Source organism: Triplophysa rosa, linkage group LG18 (assembly GCF_024868665.1).
Source record: "Triplophysa rosa linkage group LG18, Trosa_1v2, whole genome shotgun sequence".
In the NCBI taxonomy this organism is placed as follows: domain Eukaryota; kingdom Metazoa; phylum Chordata; class Actinopteri; order Cypriniformes; family Nemacheilidae; genus Triplophysa; species Triplophysa rosa.
The window spans coordinates 1,879,722-1,894,701 of record NC_079907.1 but is presented as its reverse complement, the minus strand read 5'-3'; the positions used below and the strand labels follow the sequence as shown (position 1 = coordinate 1,894,701).

At 39.1% G+C, this 14,980-nt stretch overlaps 1 protein-coding gene across 2 annotated transcripts in view; it reads right to left on the bottom strand.

The window, feature by feature from the left end:
• Positions 1 to 4,575: 4,575 nt before the first annotated feature.
• Positions 4,576 to 14,980, bottom strand: part of dock1 (dedicator of cytokinesis 1) — a 187,637-nt gene continuing 177,232 nt past the window's right edge. For both annotated transcript variants that reach the window (XM_057359090.1, XM_057359091.1), the window contains exons 47-52: positions 13,567 to 13,704; positions 11,951 to 12,096; positions 10,181 to 10,379; positions 8,680 to 8,827; positions 5,912 to 6,054; positions 4,576 to 5,452 (exon numbers count right to left, since the gene is read on the bottom strand). In XM_057359090.1, the coding sequence (XP_057215073.1) occupies positions 5,357 to 5,452; positions 5,912 to 6,054; positions 8,680 to 8,827; positions 10,181 to 10,379; positions 11,951 to 12,096; positions 13,567 to 13,704 (870 nt within the window). In that variant the 3' untranslated portion in view covers positions 4,576 to 5,356. The remainder of the gene's footprint in view (positions 5,453 to 5,911; positions 6,055 to 8,679; positions 8,828 to 10,180; positions 10,380 to 11,950; positions 12,097 to 13,566; positions 13,705 to 14,980) is intronic.

Below are 14,980 nucleotides of genomic sequence, written 5' to 3'. Positions count from 1 at the left end.
GAGGATTTTAATTTAGTCTCTGGCTGGATTCTTACGTAAACAATCCTACAGAAACACACATCTGATTTTAGATGAGAATTGGATCAATTCAAGTCTATCTTTTCCCTCATTTCAAATGATTTTACGGAATTATTTTCCTCAGGCGTAGCACGATCAATATTTGAAAGCATGGGGATTATTATACAGTTATTGTGGATGCTTTTATGATCTTTTTTAAAACACTATATTTATGGATAAATTTATATAATTTAACAAATAACAATGAACATCTGGGTTTGACCTAGGCATAATAAAAAAAATCTAAATCATGCCAAAGTTCACACACAATATCTGAATGTCCCAAAATATATTCTTCATATATAATTCTATATACTGTATATATCTATATAATTCATTACTAGTTACTAATTACATATTCAATAATGTAATTAGAATACTGTACAAATTACTCTCTCCAAAAAGTATTTAATTACTAATTACTTTCTAAATCCTATACCAGCCTTGATTAGTTAAGTGATTCAAGGATGAAACGACTCTTTTAATTCATTCAAATAAATAATATAGAACTACATAAAGTACTCTTATTAACTGATTTAAGTATTACAAATGTGAGAAAGATACATGAATGCATACATTTTAAAGTTGTTATGTCAATTCCAGCATTGTATAGATTACAGGTAACACTTTACATTAAGGTTCCCTTTATGAAGCATTTGTAAATGTGTTTATTAATGATTAATAAGTCATTTACAAATGCAGTACAAAGCAGTTATAACTGCGTAAATAAAAAGGGATCACATGCCATTTAGTGAGCCAACCTTAATGTAAAGTGTTACCAAATTACACAGTATTTAGTTCAATTACGTCCAAAGTAACTGTAATTAAAGTACAGAAAAAATAAGAGTATTCCCTTACTTTACTTTTTTAAAGGAAAAGTAATTAAATTACAGTAACTAATTACATAGTAACTACACTGTTGAAATTTGCTGTAGTTTTGCAGCAGGTTTGCCAGTAACTTACTGTAGATTTAATTACTGCTTCATCCTACTTTCCTATTAGTACCGTTTTCAATTACTTTAATCAAAATTAAAACACTTGGACTTTTGAGATTCAAAATGAGCAAGAAGCGACTGGCATTAGCACAGCAACACTGCAAAAAAAGGACATTTTTCCTAAGCATTTTTGTCTTGTTTTCTAGTAAAAATACTTAAAACTTCTTAAATTACAAGACATTTACATAACAAGAAAAGTGACCCAAGATATTTAGTCTTGTTTTATGAAAGAAAAATATGTAAACTAGGTAAGTTTATGCTTAAAACAAAATTGTAAATTAAATCTACAGTAAGTTACTGTCAAACCTGCTGCGAAATTACAGCAAAGTTTTACAGTGTAGTTACACCAAACACGGCTCTTGAAGACAGGACCTGGTTTGTGTAGCAGAAGACATCAGCACTGATGTTAAACTCCTGTCATTTTGGCTTTGCACCTGCAGGCATGCAATAAAATGCACTCAAGCGGATCCAGGACAAAATCAAAAGTGTGTAGACGTTACAAGCCCAAGGTTTGCAGTGGGAAACTTTCAGGAAACATTTGAACAGCAGACCCGTGGCTGTCAGTGTGCTGAAATGCTTTTAAGAACAAATGCATAAAGTTCTGGCAAATAAATATTTACAGCAAATGTTGATTTTATATACATTTTGTTGTTGAGTTTTATTGAAGGAGGGAACTGGTGGGTGATGTTAAATTGCTTGAAGCCATTTATCATTGGAGCATCCTGCAAAACGAACACAATCTCTTTAAATTTCATATCAATAAAAACAGCATTAATAAGCTGAGGAAATATATCAGACTATTAAACTTCATGACTCATTAAGAGAGCCAAAATGTCCGAGACCCAAAGCATGAGATCACATTGAAAATCCTGCCTTCAAAATCTAATTTGAACCTGATAAAGCATCATTTTACAATATCCATGGAGAATTATTAATCTCGTTAACTTTTTTAAAAGGACAGGGTACCTGCATTTTTTTACATTTTTAGATATTCACTCAAACTGTAGTTATGATAAAATTGCATTAAAATGCATGAGAGAAACATCATCACCAGCGGTCTCAGACTGCACGCACATCTTAAGGACCTGCTCATAAAGAGAAACGATGCTGAGACAATGAAACAGACTTATTTCCCAAGACAAATTTCACAAACGATCCAACGCTCTTCTGCAGAAGTGTGGGATTGTTTCTTATCTCTGAACCCTGAGAACTTCAGCCGGTCCAAACCTCAGTCTCAAAGTAAGCTCTCGCTGGAAATCAAGCATTGGAAAGATAATCCAGAAATAAACCTTTCATCTCCACCGTCCACCTGCCGAGACTATTACATGTCCACAACGAAAGACCGACTCACACATTATACTGTATTCAATGCCTTGAAGTCAAAATAAAATACATCACATCTTCACCTTTTACCACTTGCACAAATATCAGAAATATATACGACCTCATCTTATACATGAACAGGTCACCGCATCATTTTCTCTCATCATAAAAATGTTTTTGGATGTCTGCACTGCTCTGTATCTCATACAGATCCCAGAAACAAAATGCAATCAGACCAAAAATAGCTTGAATTCAGCCTTCAGCTTCTTCTGTGTGACCATATATCAGATATCCTAAAATCACACCAGCACAAAGTGATTCACATACAACAGCAGAATTTCAACAGCCTTCATTCCAACCGTCTTGTGAGACTGACACATGATCATTATTGTTTATTGCCAATCAAAACTGAAGGCAATATGTTACTCAGATATAATCAATCTGCCGTGACAGGACATCTTTTCACACCGACTTACGGCCCGTTATTGATTTCCTGACCAGAGATGTTATTTCAGCACATAAATGACACCGGCTTCGTCCATTTATTTCACTCGTGGGCTTGTAAATTGCTTAAGCAAACGTAATAATCTTTTCCCGCGAGGTGTCAGTCTTATCATCTGTGATGACATGCCCGCAGTCTTATGGAAAGCCGTATGATGCTTTACACATCTCAAGCGCCACTCGGATTGACCGACTGAAGCGCAATTTCAGAGACTCGTGTGCGGTGTTTAGAAGTCTTTTATGAGTGATTGTAAACATCATGAACCTTCTGAAGATATGCTGGGTTGGTTTCAACACATGCATGGTTGGGTCAAAATGGGACAAACCCAGTCGTTGGGTTAAATAAACACATATTTGACAACCATGGGCTGGAAAAAAAACCATTTTTGGAGTGTTAAAATGGTCAGTCTTGTGATTTATATATAATTCTAGAATATGAAGTTTCTTTGTAGGCCAAAGTAAATGTTGAATGAGATTAAATCAGGTTAGACGGTGATACCCCAGTGTATCGTGGGAAAGCGTTCGGCTCAGTCAGGGTATTAATGTCATGATGTGGCTCTGTTGCTTTGGGACGTTCCTGCTAATGACTTCTGTTCTCAGAGACGCCGTAACACCAAACCTGTCTGTACAACTCCTGTCCATGTCATTCATCAGCATGTTCCTTTACACGTGTTGACACATTACATAAGGTAGTAAAAATGTACACACACTTTAAAGATGGAAATCATAATACCACCAAACCTTAATACGGTTGAATGGATTATGTACTTTAAAGTCTTCTTTTATAAGATCTCCAAACACATAGGCTAATAAATATGAGTGACGATCCTGTTATGTTTTCATAAATCAGAATGCATGCATATCACATCTTTCTCAAGTTATAGAGTTTAATTTCATCAGGCTATGTCTGTCATCTGTTGTGTAAGCTTGAAAAGATTTAAGCTTAAGATCTTCAAGTATTTCATTTATCATCATTCAATGCCACGGACCGCAACAACATGACCTCCAACAAATAAAAGTCGCTCTCAAAGCACATTTACTCCAATTCCCAAGGTAAGTGCCTCAAAAGTATTTATGAATGAATCATGATAGTCATATAAATCTATTTTTTGCAACGCAAACACGTCAACCAGTGATACAGTGACTGTGTCAAACAAAAGGTCTGAAGGACTTCAGTTAAATCAATAAAACGATTTTCAGTTGTCTCTGAATTACAGTAAATGACCGTATTTTTTATCTCAACACAAGAGCATCTGTGGAGCTGACACTCTGGAGTGTGAATCAGATCTCGTTTTGAGATCAAATGTTTTGCATCACATTCAAGACAATCCCAGGTTTTTTCAGTGGACGCATGTGAACTCAGACATTATGTTTGTAACAGTGTCGTTCACCTGAGATTCCTGGAGGGAACTGTGATGTGTTCTATAAATGACATTTACATTACACTCCATTTAGAAGATGCTTTTATCTAAATTGACTTACAAATGAGAAAAGGCAATTTATTATACACTAATACTTCATTGTAAAAAATGTGATTTAATACGCTCCGGAGATCGTTTTAAGCCCGAGAGAAATAGTACTTTTGAGAGTCCAATGCAATGAGTAAAAGTAAAAGATTAAGAGAAGCTTACCTCAAGCTTTGTAACCTCCTGACATTGAACATCAGAAGAACTTCCGAGGGCAAAATAACTACACCGTAGAAGATTTTATATTAACCAGACAGTTAGTGTACAAATACATAGATTTTGAGTTTATTCAGAAGTCAGTAGCGAGTTTGGAGCAGTCAATGTTATTGATACACATGGTGTTGCTATTATGTGTTTTATACATCATGACATTTGCTTTCACCATATGACAAGAAAAAACAATGAAATGAATAAAAGATGCATTAAAAATAACTTTACTGTCGCTCTCATATTAAAATCAATACGTCCTTTTTGGATAAAAATGCCAATTATGTTTGTGCACATCGAATACAAAAAAGGATTAAAAATGGCTTTCGAAAAATAAAATAAAATCATATATACAAACCTCTGTACATAAATGTGTATATATATTGAGGATAAAAGTAAAAAACATTGATTATGTAACAAACCCCTCAGATACACCAAGTGGTTTGTGTTGGTGACAATGCGCGAAAAAGAGATTTCTCGCGATTTCACGTTCCTGCTCGACTGTCTGTCTCTCAGGTGGAGTTTAGCTTTAACATCTGCCCAAATGACCCGGAATTCCCAGACTCGAGCCACAGTGCATCTGTATTTGCTCGTGTCTGCAAAGATTCGGATGTTTGCTGACACCTGAAGTAATGTGAGATAAAACAACATTCTGCAGTTTACATCACAGAGGCTTTGAGTCAGCAGTGGACTGAGCGGACTCCTCTGAACACAGAGACGAGCCGGGATGAGATCGTCTTCATGCTGATGTCAAATCATTGGAAGGGGAGACGCGACTGTCTCTATTTGGTGATATTGTCTTCTCGCTTACTGGACGATTCCCGAGTCGATGGAGGTCTGCTTCCGTGTGGTCTTTGGAGGGGGAGGAGGAGGGGTCTTGCTGGGTAAGGGGGGAGGAAGGAGCTGGAACAAGAGAAGACTCAAATGCTCTAATCTATGAAGCCATTATAGTGAAGTCATTCACATCCACCGGTGAGTTTTACATTTTCTTAAAGGGACAGTCTAGCCAAAAATGTGTCAAACCTGTGGGACTTTCTTTCTTCTGCAGAACACAAAAGAAGATATTTTGAAGAGTGTTGAAAACCAAATCACAACATTGACTTCCATTGTATGAACACACAACCACGGAGACATTTCTCAAAATATCTTCTTTTGTGTTCCACTGAAAAAGAGTCATATACAGGTTTACAACCACATAAAATTGAATAAATGATGACATCATTTTTATTTCTGGGTGCGCTATCCCTTTAAGAGATGCAAAAATGATTTAATGTCATTAATAGTTTATTTAAAAAAATAATAATAAGGAGCAAACAACGAACATATTCATAAAAATATTCAAACATGGTTACATGGTCATACCCGTTGGTGAGGTGGTGGTGGAGGGGGGGTAGTTGGACTAGCCAGGTCTGAATTGTCCATTAGGTTTCCATAGTCACCCATGCTGCTTTTGACAGGAAGTGGAGGCGGAGTTTCCCCATAACCCGTCCCGTTCAGCTCAAGATCTGCATACAACCAATACACAACCAAATCAATTAGCCCAAAAAGAGAGTGAGAGTGAGAGAGAGTGAGAGAGAGAGAGAGAGAGAGAGAGAGAGAGANGCTCTCTCTCTCTCGCTCTCTCTCGCTCGCTCTCTCTCTCTCTCTCGCTCTCTCTCTCTCTCTCTCTCTCGCTCTCTCTCTCTCTCTCTCTCTCTCTCTCTCTCTCTCTCTCTCTCTCTCTCTCTCTCTCTCTCTCTCTCTCTCTCTCTCTCTCTCTCTCTCTCTCTCTCTCTCTCTCTCTCTCTCTCTCTCTCTCTCGCTCTCTCTCTCTCTCGCTCTCTCTCTCTCTCTCTCTCTCTCTCTCTCTCTCTCTCTCTCTCTCTCTCTCTCTCTCTCTCTCTCTCTCTCTCTCTCTCTCTCTCTCTCTCTCTCCCTCTCTCTCTCTCTCTCTCTCTCTCTCTCTCTCTCTCTCTCTCTCTCTCTCTCTCTCTCTCTCTCTCTCTCTCTCTCTCTCTCTCTCTCTCTCTCTCTCTCTCTCTCTCTCCTCTCTCTCTCTCTCTCTCTCTCTCTCTCTCTCTCTCTCTCTCTCTCTCTCTCTCTCTCTCTCTCTCTCTCTCTCTCTCTCTCTCTCTCTCTCTCTCTCTCTCTCTCTCTCTCTCTCTCTCTCTCTCTCTCTCTCTCTCTCTCTCTCTGTCTCTCTCTCTCTCTCTCTCTCTCTCTCTCTCTCTCTCTCTCTCTCTCTCTCTCTCTCTCTCTCTCTCTCCTCTCTCTCTCTCTCTCTCTCTCTCTCTCTCTCTCTCTCTCTCTCTCTCTCTCTCTCTCTCCTCCTCTCTCTCTCTCTCTCTCTCTCTCTCTCTCTCTCTCTCTCTCTCTCTCTCTCTCTCTCTCTCTTCCTCTCTCTCTCTCTCTCTCTCTCTCTCTCCCTCTCTCTCTCTCTCTCTCTCTCTCTCTCTCTCTCTCTCTCTCTCTCTCTCTCTCTCTCTCTCTCTCTCTCTCTCTCTCTCTCTCTCTCTCTCTCTCTCTCTCTCTCTCTCTCTCTCTCTCTCTCTCTCTCTCTCTCTCTCACTCTCTCTCTCTCTCTCTCACTCACTCTCTGCTTCTCTCTCAGAGAGAGAGAGAGAGAGAGAGAGAGAGAGAGAGAGAGAGAGACCAGAGATGATGACATGTAGTGCAAATGCTGAATTCAGACAGAGAGCCGGACCCACGGGAGATCTTCAGAAGAGACTCACTGAGAACCTCTGCAGTCTCCCATAATTCCCTGCTTCACATCACAGCGATACCTTTATGTGTCATCACAATAAAGTTTGCTAAACGCTGTTTGAACGAAGCAGAAACGGCCGGTGAGATGTTAAGTATGTATGTTATATAAGTAAGTTTGTCTTTCAGACTGTCATTTTAGCGCAAGTCTCTCTCTCTCCCGATGAGTTCAGAGTGCGCGTGGCGTGTAAATAAAGTGCCTTTTCATGTATTTCTGACCTTGGACGGCTGTTTAAAGCTGTTGAAAGTTATTAAAGATATAACACGCTATTGACAGGCAAATGACACCGCGTCTGTATTATAAACTGCGAATAAACTCGCTCGTGTTAAAATCATGAAACGCGCACGGTTCACGTGAACTGGCAGATTAATCCTTTTGGAATAATGCCCAAAACACAATTTTGTAATGGTTTTAATGCAAAAAGCTAATGGTTCACAAAGGTATTTTAATGGAAACCATTCATTTCTGTGATGGTTTCTAATGTTTTATCAGCAGGGTTGTTCCATTAATCTGTCATATACAGGTATCTTTTGCTTCTTTATATATAGTTTATATATCTAAGATATTTTACACATTATCTTATCTATCCTCAATGTACAGTATGGGGGGGGCGCCAGTTCTTAAAATGAGTTTACAGGGGGGCGCGACCATGAAAAGGTTGAGAACCACTGCATTATTCATTAAAAATACACTTGACTATGTGAAGGATTTCTTCACAACAAAATCTAAAATGTGTTTCTGCAAGTCATTGGAAATAAAAGAAGCTCAAATCTGTGAGACGATGTAAAAGCTCTGCAGCAGATTATATCACAATGAAAATGAAGCATTAATATGAAATATACATAAATTATTATCAGCAATTCATTATAGTTCATCATAATTTAGTTGCTGACACAAAAAACCCACTTATTTTAAAGCGACAGTTCACCCAAAAATAAAAATTCTGTCAACATTTCTTCACACTTCAAACCTTTATGACTTTCTTCTGCAGAACACAAAAGAAGATATTTTGAAGAAAGTTGGTAACTGAACAGCACTGGACCCCATTCACTTCTATTGTATGGACAAAAAAACCAATGCAACTAGGGTCCAGTTCACGACATTCTTCAAAATATCTTCTTTTGTGTTCTGTGGAAAAAAGAAAGTCATAACAGTTTTGAAACGACAAGAGGGTGAGCAAATAATGAAATCAGTTTTATTTCTGGATGAACTATCACTTTAAACTGCAAAAAGACCCTTCTATGCAAAACCAGCTCACATCTTTCAGAATATTTTCTTTCCACTTAAAGGTTAACTAATATTTCTACATCTATAATAGCTTGCTTTGGCCAAACAAGTTCAATCAGGTTTAATTTCAGGAGAATAGTTGAGACATCAGTGTCACACGTACTGGATCCAGACAGTAAGCTGAACTGTAGTTTGGCCCGAGGGGTGATGGGAGGAGGGACAGCGGGGGCTCCAGGCGACACAGAGAGCCGCTTCTCCCCCAGCAGATTGATCACCTGACTCTTCGGTCTCTGGGGTCTCAACGGGCTGATCTGAGGAGAAGATGGACAGAAAATGATCATGTCCTCCTAACTAAATACACATCCTAACCGAACGGAAGGCGACTGAATTAGAAAACTAGGACTCTGTGTTATACAAACAGAACTGCATGTATAGCACACGCAATGCAATTCTAAAACAGGCAAAATAATAGCTAGCACAATATGAATAATGGCTAAAACTATTACTTTTAAATGAGATTTAACCATTTTTTTATAGAAGGATTATGTGAGTTGTGTGGGGGTTAATGAGGAACATCAGATGATGACAACGGTTACAACAGAACTTCAGACACACACACACACACGCACGCACACACACAGCGAATATGCACAAAAATACTGCTGAGGTAGTGTTCATGAATAACAAAACTCAAATGTTCAGGTCCATTTACATCCACATACAGGTTTGCCTAATGCATAATTGAATACATCATTTATTATGCTTATAAATGATTTCTGTTGTAAAAGAGCATCATTAATATAAAACCTGTGGGATGTACTTCAAACACGGAATGATGGTTTTTTCTTACTGCCTATTTACAATAAGGGATTAACTTATGATCGGTGTTTCTACAGTAAAACTTCACCGTGTAGAGAAAGTACTAGTGGTTAACTTGACCTTTTGAGAAACTTTCCCAACACTTTGTCCACGTGCTGCAGTTCAGAATCACACATGAATTAACATTGAACAAACATTTGTAAAACATCAGATGAGGCTGATAAGAACAGTAGCCTAAACAAGATGGCTGCATGAAGTCAAATGGGAATCACGCTCTGACAGAGAAATCTGCAGTAACTCAGGTTTTGTGAATGGAGGAGGTCAGCGGCCTGTGGCAAGCGTGAGGGTCTGTATAATACATGATAAAACATAATTATGTGCGTTGATCGGGACCTCGAGGTTACATTCATTCCTCACAATACAACGCGAGTCAATGAAGTCAAGCGCGGTCATTTATATTCTCATTAAAGCCTTCTGAACATCTATTATCTGTTCGCTACAACCGATTCATCTCGTCTGTTCCTGTTCAAAGAGCTTGAAGAAGATCGAATGAGATGACCGGATTTACACCTGTGGCTCTTTTTCATTGATGGAACCATTGAGAGGGAAACGTTTCCAAAACAGATTCAGACCAGATTGACGAATACATCTTTTGGATTTTTCGTAAACCAACATACGAGAAAGAGTTTGACTTGCCATGAGAGCGATATCTCGTGAATTGATTCTATCTTAGATGATCGTTATTTCTCTCGGAGAGCAGAGCAACACTATGAATCATGTAGATTTGATTGATTCCTTCGGGTCGTTTTAATATCTGGTGATATTTGACGTTTGGGAGAACTCACTGTTTCTGACAGTATAACGGCTTCACTGGGCTGTAGGGTCACATCGGCCGTCTTCAGCTCTTTATCAAACACCTCCTGATGTTTACTGTTCCTCTTCTCCTTCTTCTTGTCTTTCCTCTCTTTCTCCGGCTCGTCTCGATCCAGCTTGTCCTGAGACTTGCTGTGCAGCTTCTTGGGTAGTAAAGGCTCCAGCGCGAAACTAGCGGAGAGAAATAACACCAGAGAAAATTGAACCTTCTCTTCAATATCAGAGACAGGACTCTTCTAAAGGTCCTGTGCAAATATTTACACTCATTTGACATTTAGCTTCAACTTTAAACCCGAGCATCGCGTTTCCGGCATGCAGTCTCCGTAGTCATGGCAACTGCATCATCTAATCAATGATGCAGTTCATACTTCATCACATATTCATCCACGCACTCCATATCGAAAGGTCCGACGCTACATTATATTTTCAAAACGTGCAAGCATTTCAAAAAGTGTTTGCGTACGACTGTCTGAACTGGGAAATAAATAGTGTGTCATCATTACTGGATTTCAGATTCAAAGCTACAAACCCTTTTCCTAAAATGCAGCGATGCGGGGTGAGAATCGTACATCATCCGCACAAACACAGTTACAGCGAAACCCCAGCATTAAAGTGTGTGCGTCCTCTGGAATCTGCTGACCTGACCGATAATGAACCTCGTAGGCACTTTTGTAAAGAGGAGCGAGAGAAAATGAAGCTGAATTTGGTACTCAGAATCTGTGCGGCCCAGAGGCGACTCTAAGAGCTTTAATGAGATGGATTAACTCATCAAATGAATGAAACCCTTCACATTTAAACACCAGCGGATACACTAATGAATCTTTAAGACCGGCACCAAGCTCCCGGGTGAACAGCGTTCCATGTGTGACAGCAAATAAAGGTTAGACATAAAGTTCTTAAAGGAACAGTTCACCCCAAAATACAAAAATTCTGTCATACTTTAATCCACCCTCATGTCATTCAAAAATCTGTATGTGACTCTTTCTTCAGAGGAACACGACAGTAGGTATTTTGAGAAATGTCTCGGGGGTTTTGTGTTCACACGATGGAAGTCAATGGGGTTCAGTGTTGTTTGGTTACCAAATGTCTTCTTGCAGAAGAAAGCCATACAGGTTTGCAATGACATGAGGGTGAGTAAAAGATGAAAGAATATTTTATTAGTTGGCATATTTTAATTTTTTTGCATACTCAGATTCCAGATTTTCAAATCATACATCAACGGAAAGCTTATTTATTCAGTGCTTATTAGTACATTATTCATTTAGGATGCATAAATCTCAATTTTAACAAATTGACCCTTATGACTGGTTTTGTGGTCCAGGGTCACACATGCCCTCATTATTTCATCGGATTGTCTCTGAACGGATGGGACTTAATAAGAGCTTTACTAATAAGAGCTTAACTAATATTTTTCATTCTGAGTGTGATGAAACGATGTGTCCAGAGACACGGCAGGTCCTGGAGTGTAGTAAATTCTTTAACACGCTGAAGTGCGTTATGGGCGTATATGCTCGGATGAGAACGGGCCGCCCACAGCGAGACGACATGGAAATGATGAAGTTATTGAAGTGTTGCATTATACTCCCACAGAGACACTGTTACTCCAACTGCAATAATATTATTAATATCATACATCATGTTCAACAGTTTAGCCTAGTTAGCAGAGGTTATTTCCAAAACTAAATCTGAAACTCATAGAACTACATTTGGAAGATCTGAAGTGTGTGTGTGTGTGTGTGTACCCGTCTGATCCCGGTCTGGAGGGGGGGTTGTCTGATGATATGGAGGTCACAGACGCGACAGACAGAGGTCTCTGAGACGATGGCATGGTGAAAGAGCGAACCATGGACCTCGGCCGACTGCCACGCCTCTCGTCCGACATAGAAGGCTGAAAAACACAAACGCAGAGTTTGTACATTTATGTTCGAGCTCGACTTTAAAAACCCCTGAAGGTGAAGTTCTGTTCTGTCATAATTGACTGTAATGCCAAAGAAAAATCTGTCAATCTGAAAAAACTTCAGACCTGACTCACAAACAGAGAGAAAAACAACAGAACGAGAGAAGACGCTGGAATCCCGCTGCTGAAAGGCCAAACTGGTGGCGTGAGAGTTCTGGCTGCATTAATAAAGTCTTTGTTTCCACATCTTTCCAAACGTCCGCTGTGTGATTCTCACACTTATCTGCTCCCGCCGCTCTCGGTCACGCACGCTCTGGTGTTGTCTTTGAAACGATATTTAGCGTTCATCACGTTTTCATTCTCTAATGCGCTCTATAGGAGCCATCGCTACGGCAACCAAAGTGACGGCTAATTCTGAGTGGAGTGATGATCAATACCTGCCACCTACAGACACTATTCATCTCTCTCTCTCTCTCTCTCTCTCTCTCTCTCTCTCTCTCTCTCTCTCTGTGTCTTCCGGTCTTTTGTATCTCTCTTGTTGCTCTTCAGAACCCCAGCATCCTCCTGTCACGTCCGTTCTTGAGGAGAGTCACAGGACGGCTTCTTCTGGTTTGTCAAGAGGTCTAATACTACTATAGAAATTTTAAGAAAGATGCAATGTCCCAAAACATAAAAACAAGAGCTGAAATACAGAACTGTTTCAATTAAAAGATGAAAAATGAAATGAAAATTTCATTTGAAAATGATTTTTCATTTCACAGAAATGAAAAATTCTGTCATCATTCATTCCCCCTCATGTCATTTTTTGTTTTCTTCAGAACGCAAAAGAAAAGATTTTAAAGAATGTTGGTAACCAAACAACACTGAACCCCATAGACAGAGCCGATCCTTCCTATATGCAAACTATGCAAGTTGCATAGGGCCCCTGCACCACCAGGGGCCCCCTTGAGGACCGAATCAAAAACACTATAATGTAAACAAGACGCTATTTTTATAACTTTTTATAACAACACGAAGCAAAAGATCAAGAAGGCATGTGTTTTTGTACTATTTCAAAGTCTTATTTAGTTTTGCCAAATGCAAGTACTCAAGTAGAAATATTCAGTATTTGTCCACTGGCATACAGTTGGTTTGACAACTCATTTGGTTAATGAAAAACACACCGCATTTGTGTGTTAAGGTTTTTTTGACAGCTAGATGGTTCCAGAGCCACGTGTTACTTTAGGTGAAGGATTATTTACATGTGAATCAAAATGTGAATTTAATTTTATACTTGTTCTTACTGTCAGTTTAAGTTTTTTTTGTCTTTCGGTTTTAATTCATTTAAGTGTGTTAATTGATGTATTGTTTTTATTTCTTTTGAAAAAGTACTACAGTATGTTCATTAAAGAGAGGCATTACTGTCAAAAGCATTCACAATAACCACAGGTCGTAGGACTTTCCTGAAGACTTTAGACTCACTAGTGTTTTGACGCCATACTGCCTCTCCACCTTCTCCTTCAGTTGTTTGAAACACGCCTCCAAACGAGCGTGAAATGGTCGCAGGGCTTCAGTCACCTTTTCACCGTGAATACGAACTCCTTCAGCCAGGTATGGGATCTACATGACACACACAGATGGCAAATTCTTAAAGATTTCACAGCATTGACAAACCAAAACATACTGTTCAAGTCAACGTTAAAGACTGTTCCCCCCACATTATCCATAATCGGACATATTCCCAAATGATAAAACATCAGGAATGACTGGATTGTGAAAGATGAGCATTACACAGCGGAATAGAGACAGAAGAAAGATGCGTTAACAACACTGCAAAAAACGAACTCCTGATCCATTTCGACTACCCACAATGCATTTCTACTCTCAGAATGAGACATTCTCTTCAGGGGTGATTTAGTGAAGTCTCTGCGATCGCCCTGCAGGGTTTCACTCCAGTCTGAAGAATCACTTTCTCTTCTACATTCAACTTCTGTCCTGACAGACATATAAAACAACTGCAAGTCACACTGAAGGCCGTATCATATCACACACCAATAACAAACCCACAGTTTCTCTTTTCTCACGATTCAGAGTCGATCACTAAACAACGTAAGAAAAGCACAAATGCTGTTGTCTCCAGACGTGATGGTGTGAACGCAGAGTAAATCTGGAAGCTGAAGAAGTGAAGTCCATTGAGGATCAGATTCAACTGATGCAATGCACTGCAATGTCTCCGAAACGTCATGTCAATAAAACGGCTGTCAACAACGAACGCAGAGTGTTTCTCTTCAAAATATATCCAGAGATTAAAAAACGGAGAACTTTAATAATATTGACTTTTGATTGCAGACTTAACAAATCTGAGCACATCTCTTCTGAAAATCTAATGGAGACATTACTTAGATTTCAGACTTTTTTCTAAGGAGAAATATCTGAGACGCAGATGAGACGTAAGCACAAGTTTCCGTTTGTTCTTCATTGAATCTCATTGATGTCTAGAAGAAATAGCTAACTGAGATTTAAAGACATCTGCAATAACCTACTCACACATGTGCTATATTGTGAACATAATCATGATATCCCCAATACAGTATGACCTCTTGTATCTTTCTTGTATCTTATTGCTTAATTATATGCAAGTGATGCTGCGGAGCTGAATTCAGACAAATTGTGAGTTCAGCGTCCTGCAGAGAGTCCAGACACTAGAAGAGAGACAGAGGGTTTAATAAGGGTTGTTATCACCACGGGGAATTTCTTTTCTGAAGGAGATAGAGAGGGAGAGAGAGAGGGAGATAGAAAGGGAGAGAGAGAGATGAGAGAGAGAGAGAGAGAGAGAGAGAGAGAGAGAGAGAGAGAGAGAGAGAGAGAGAGAGAGAGAGAGAGAGAGAGAGAGAGA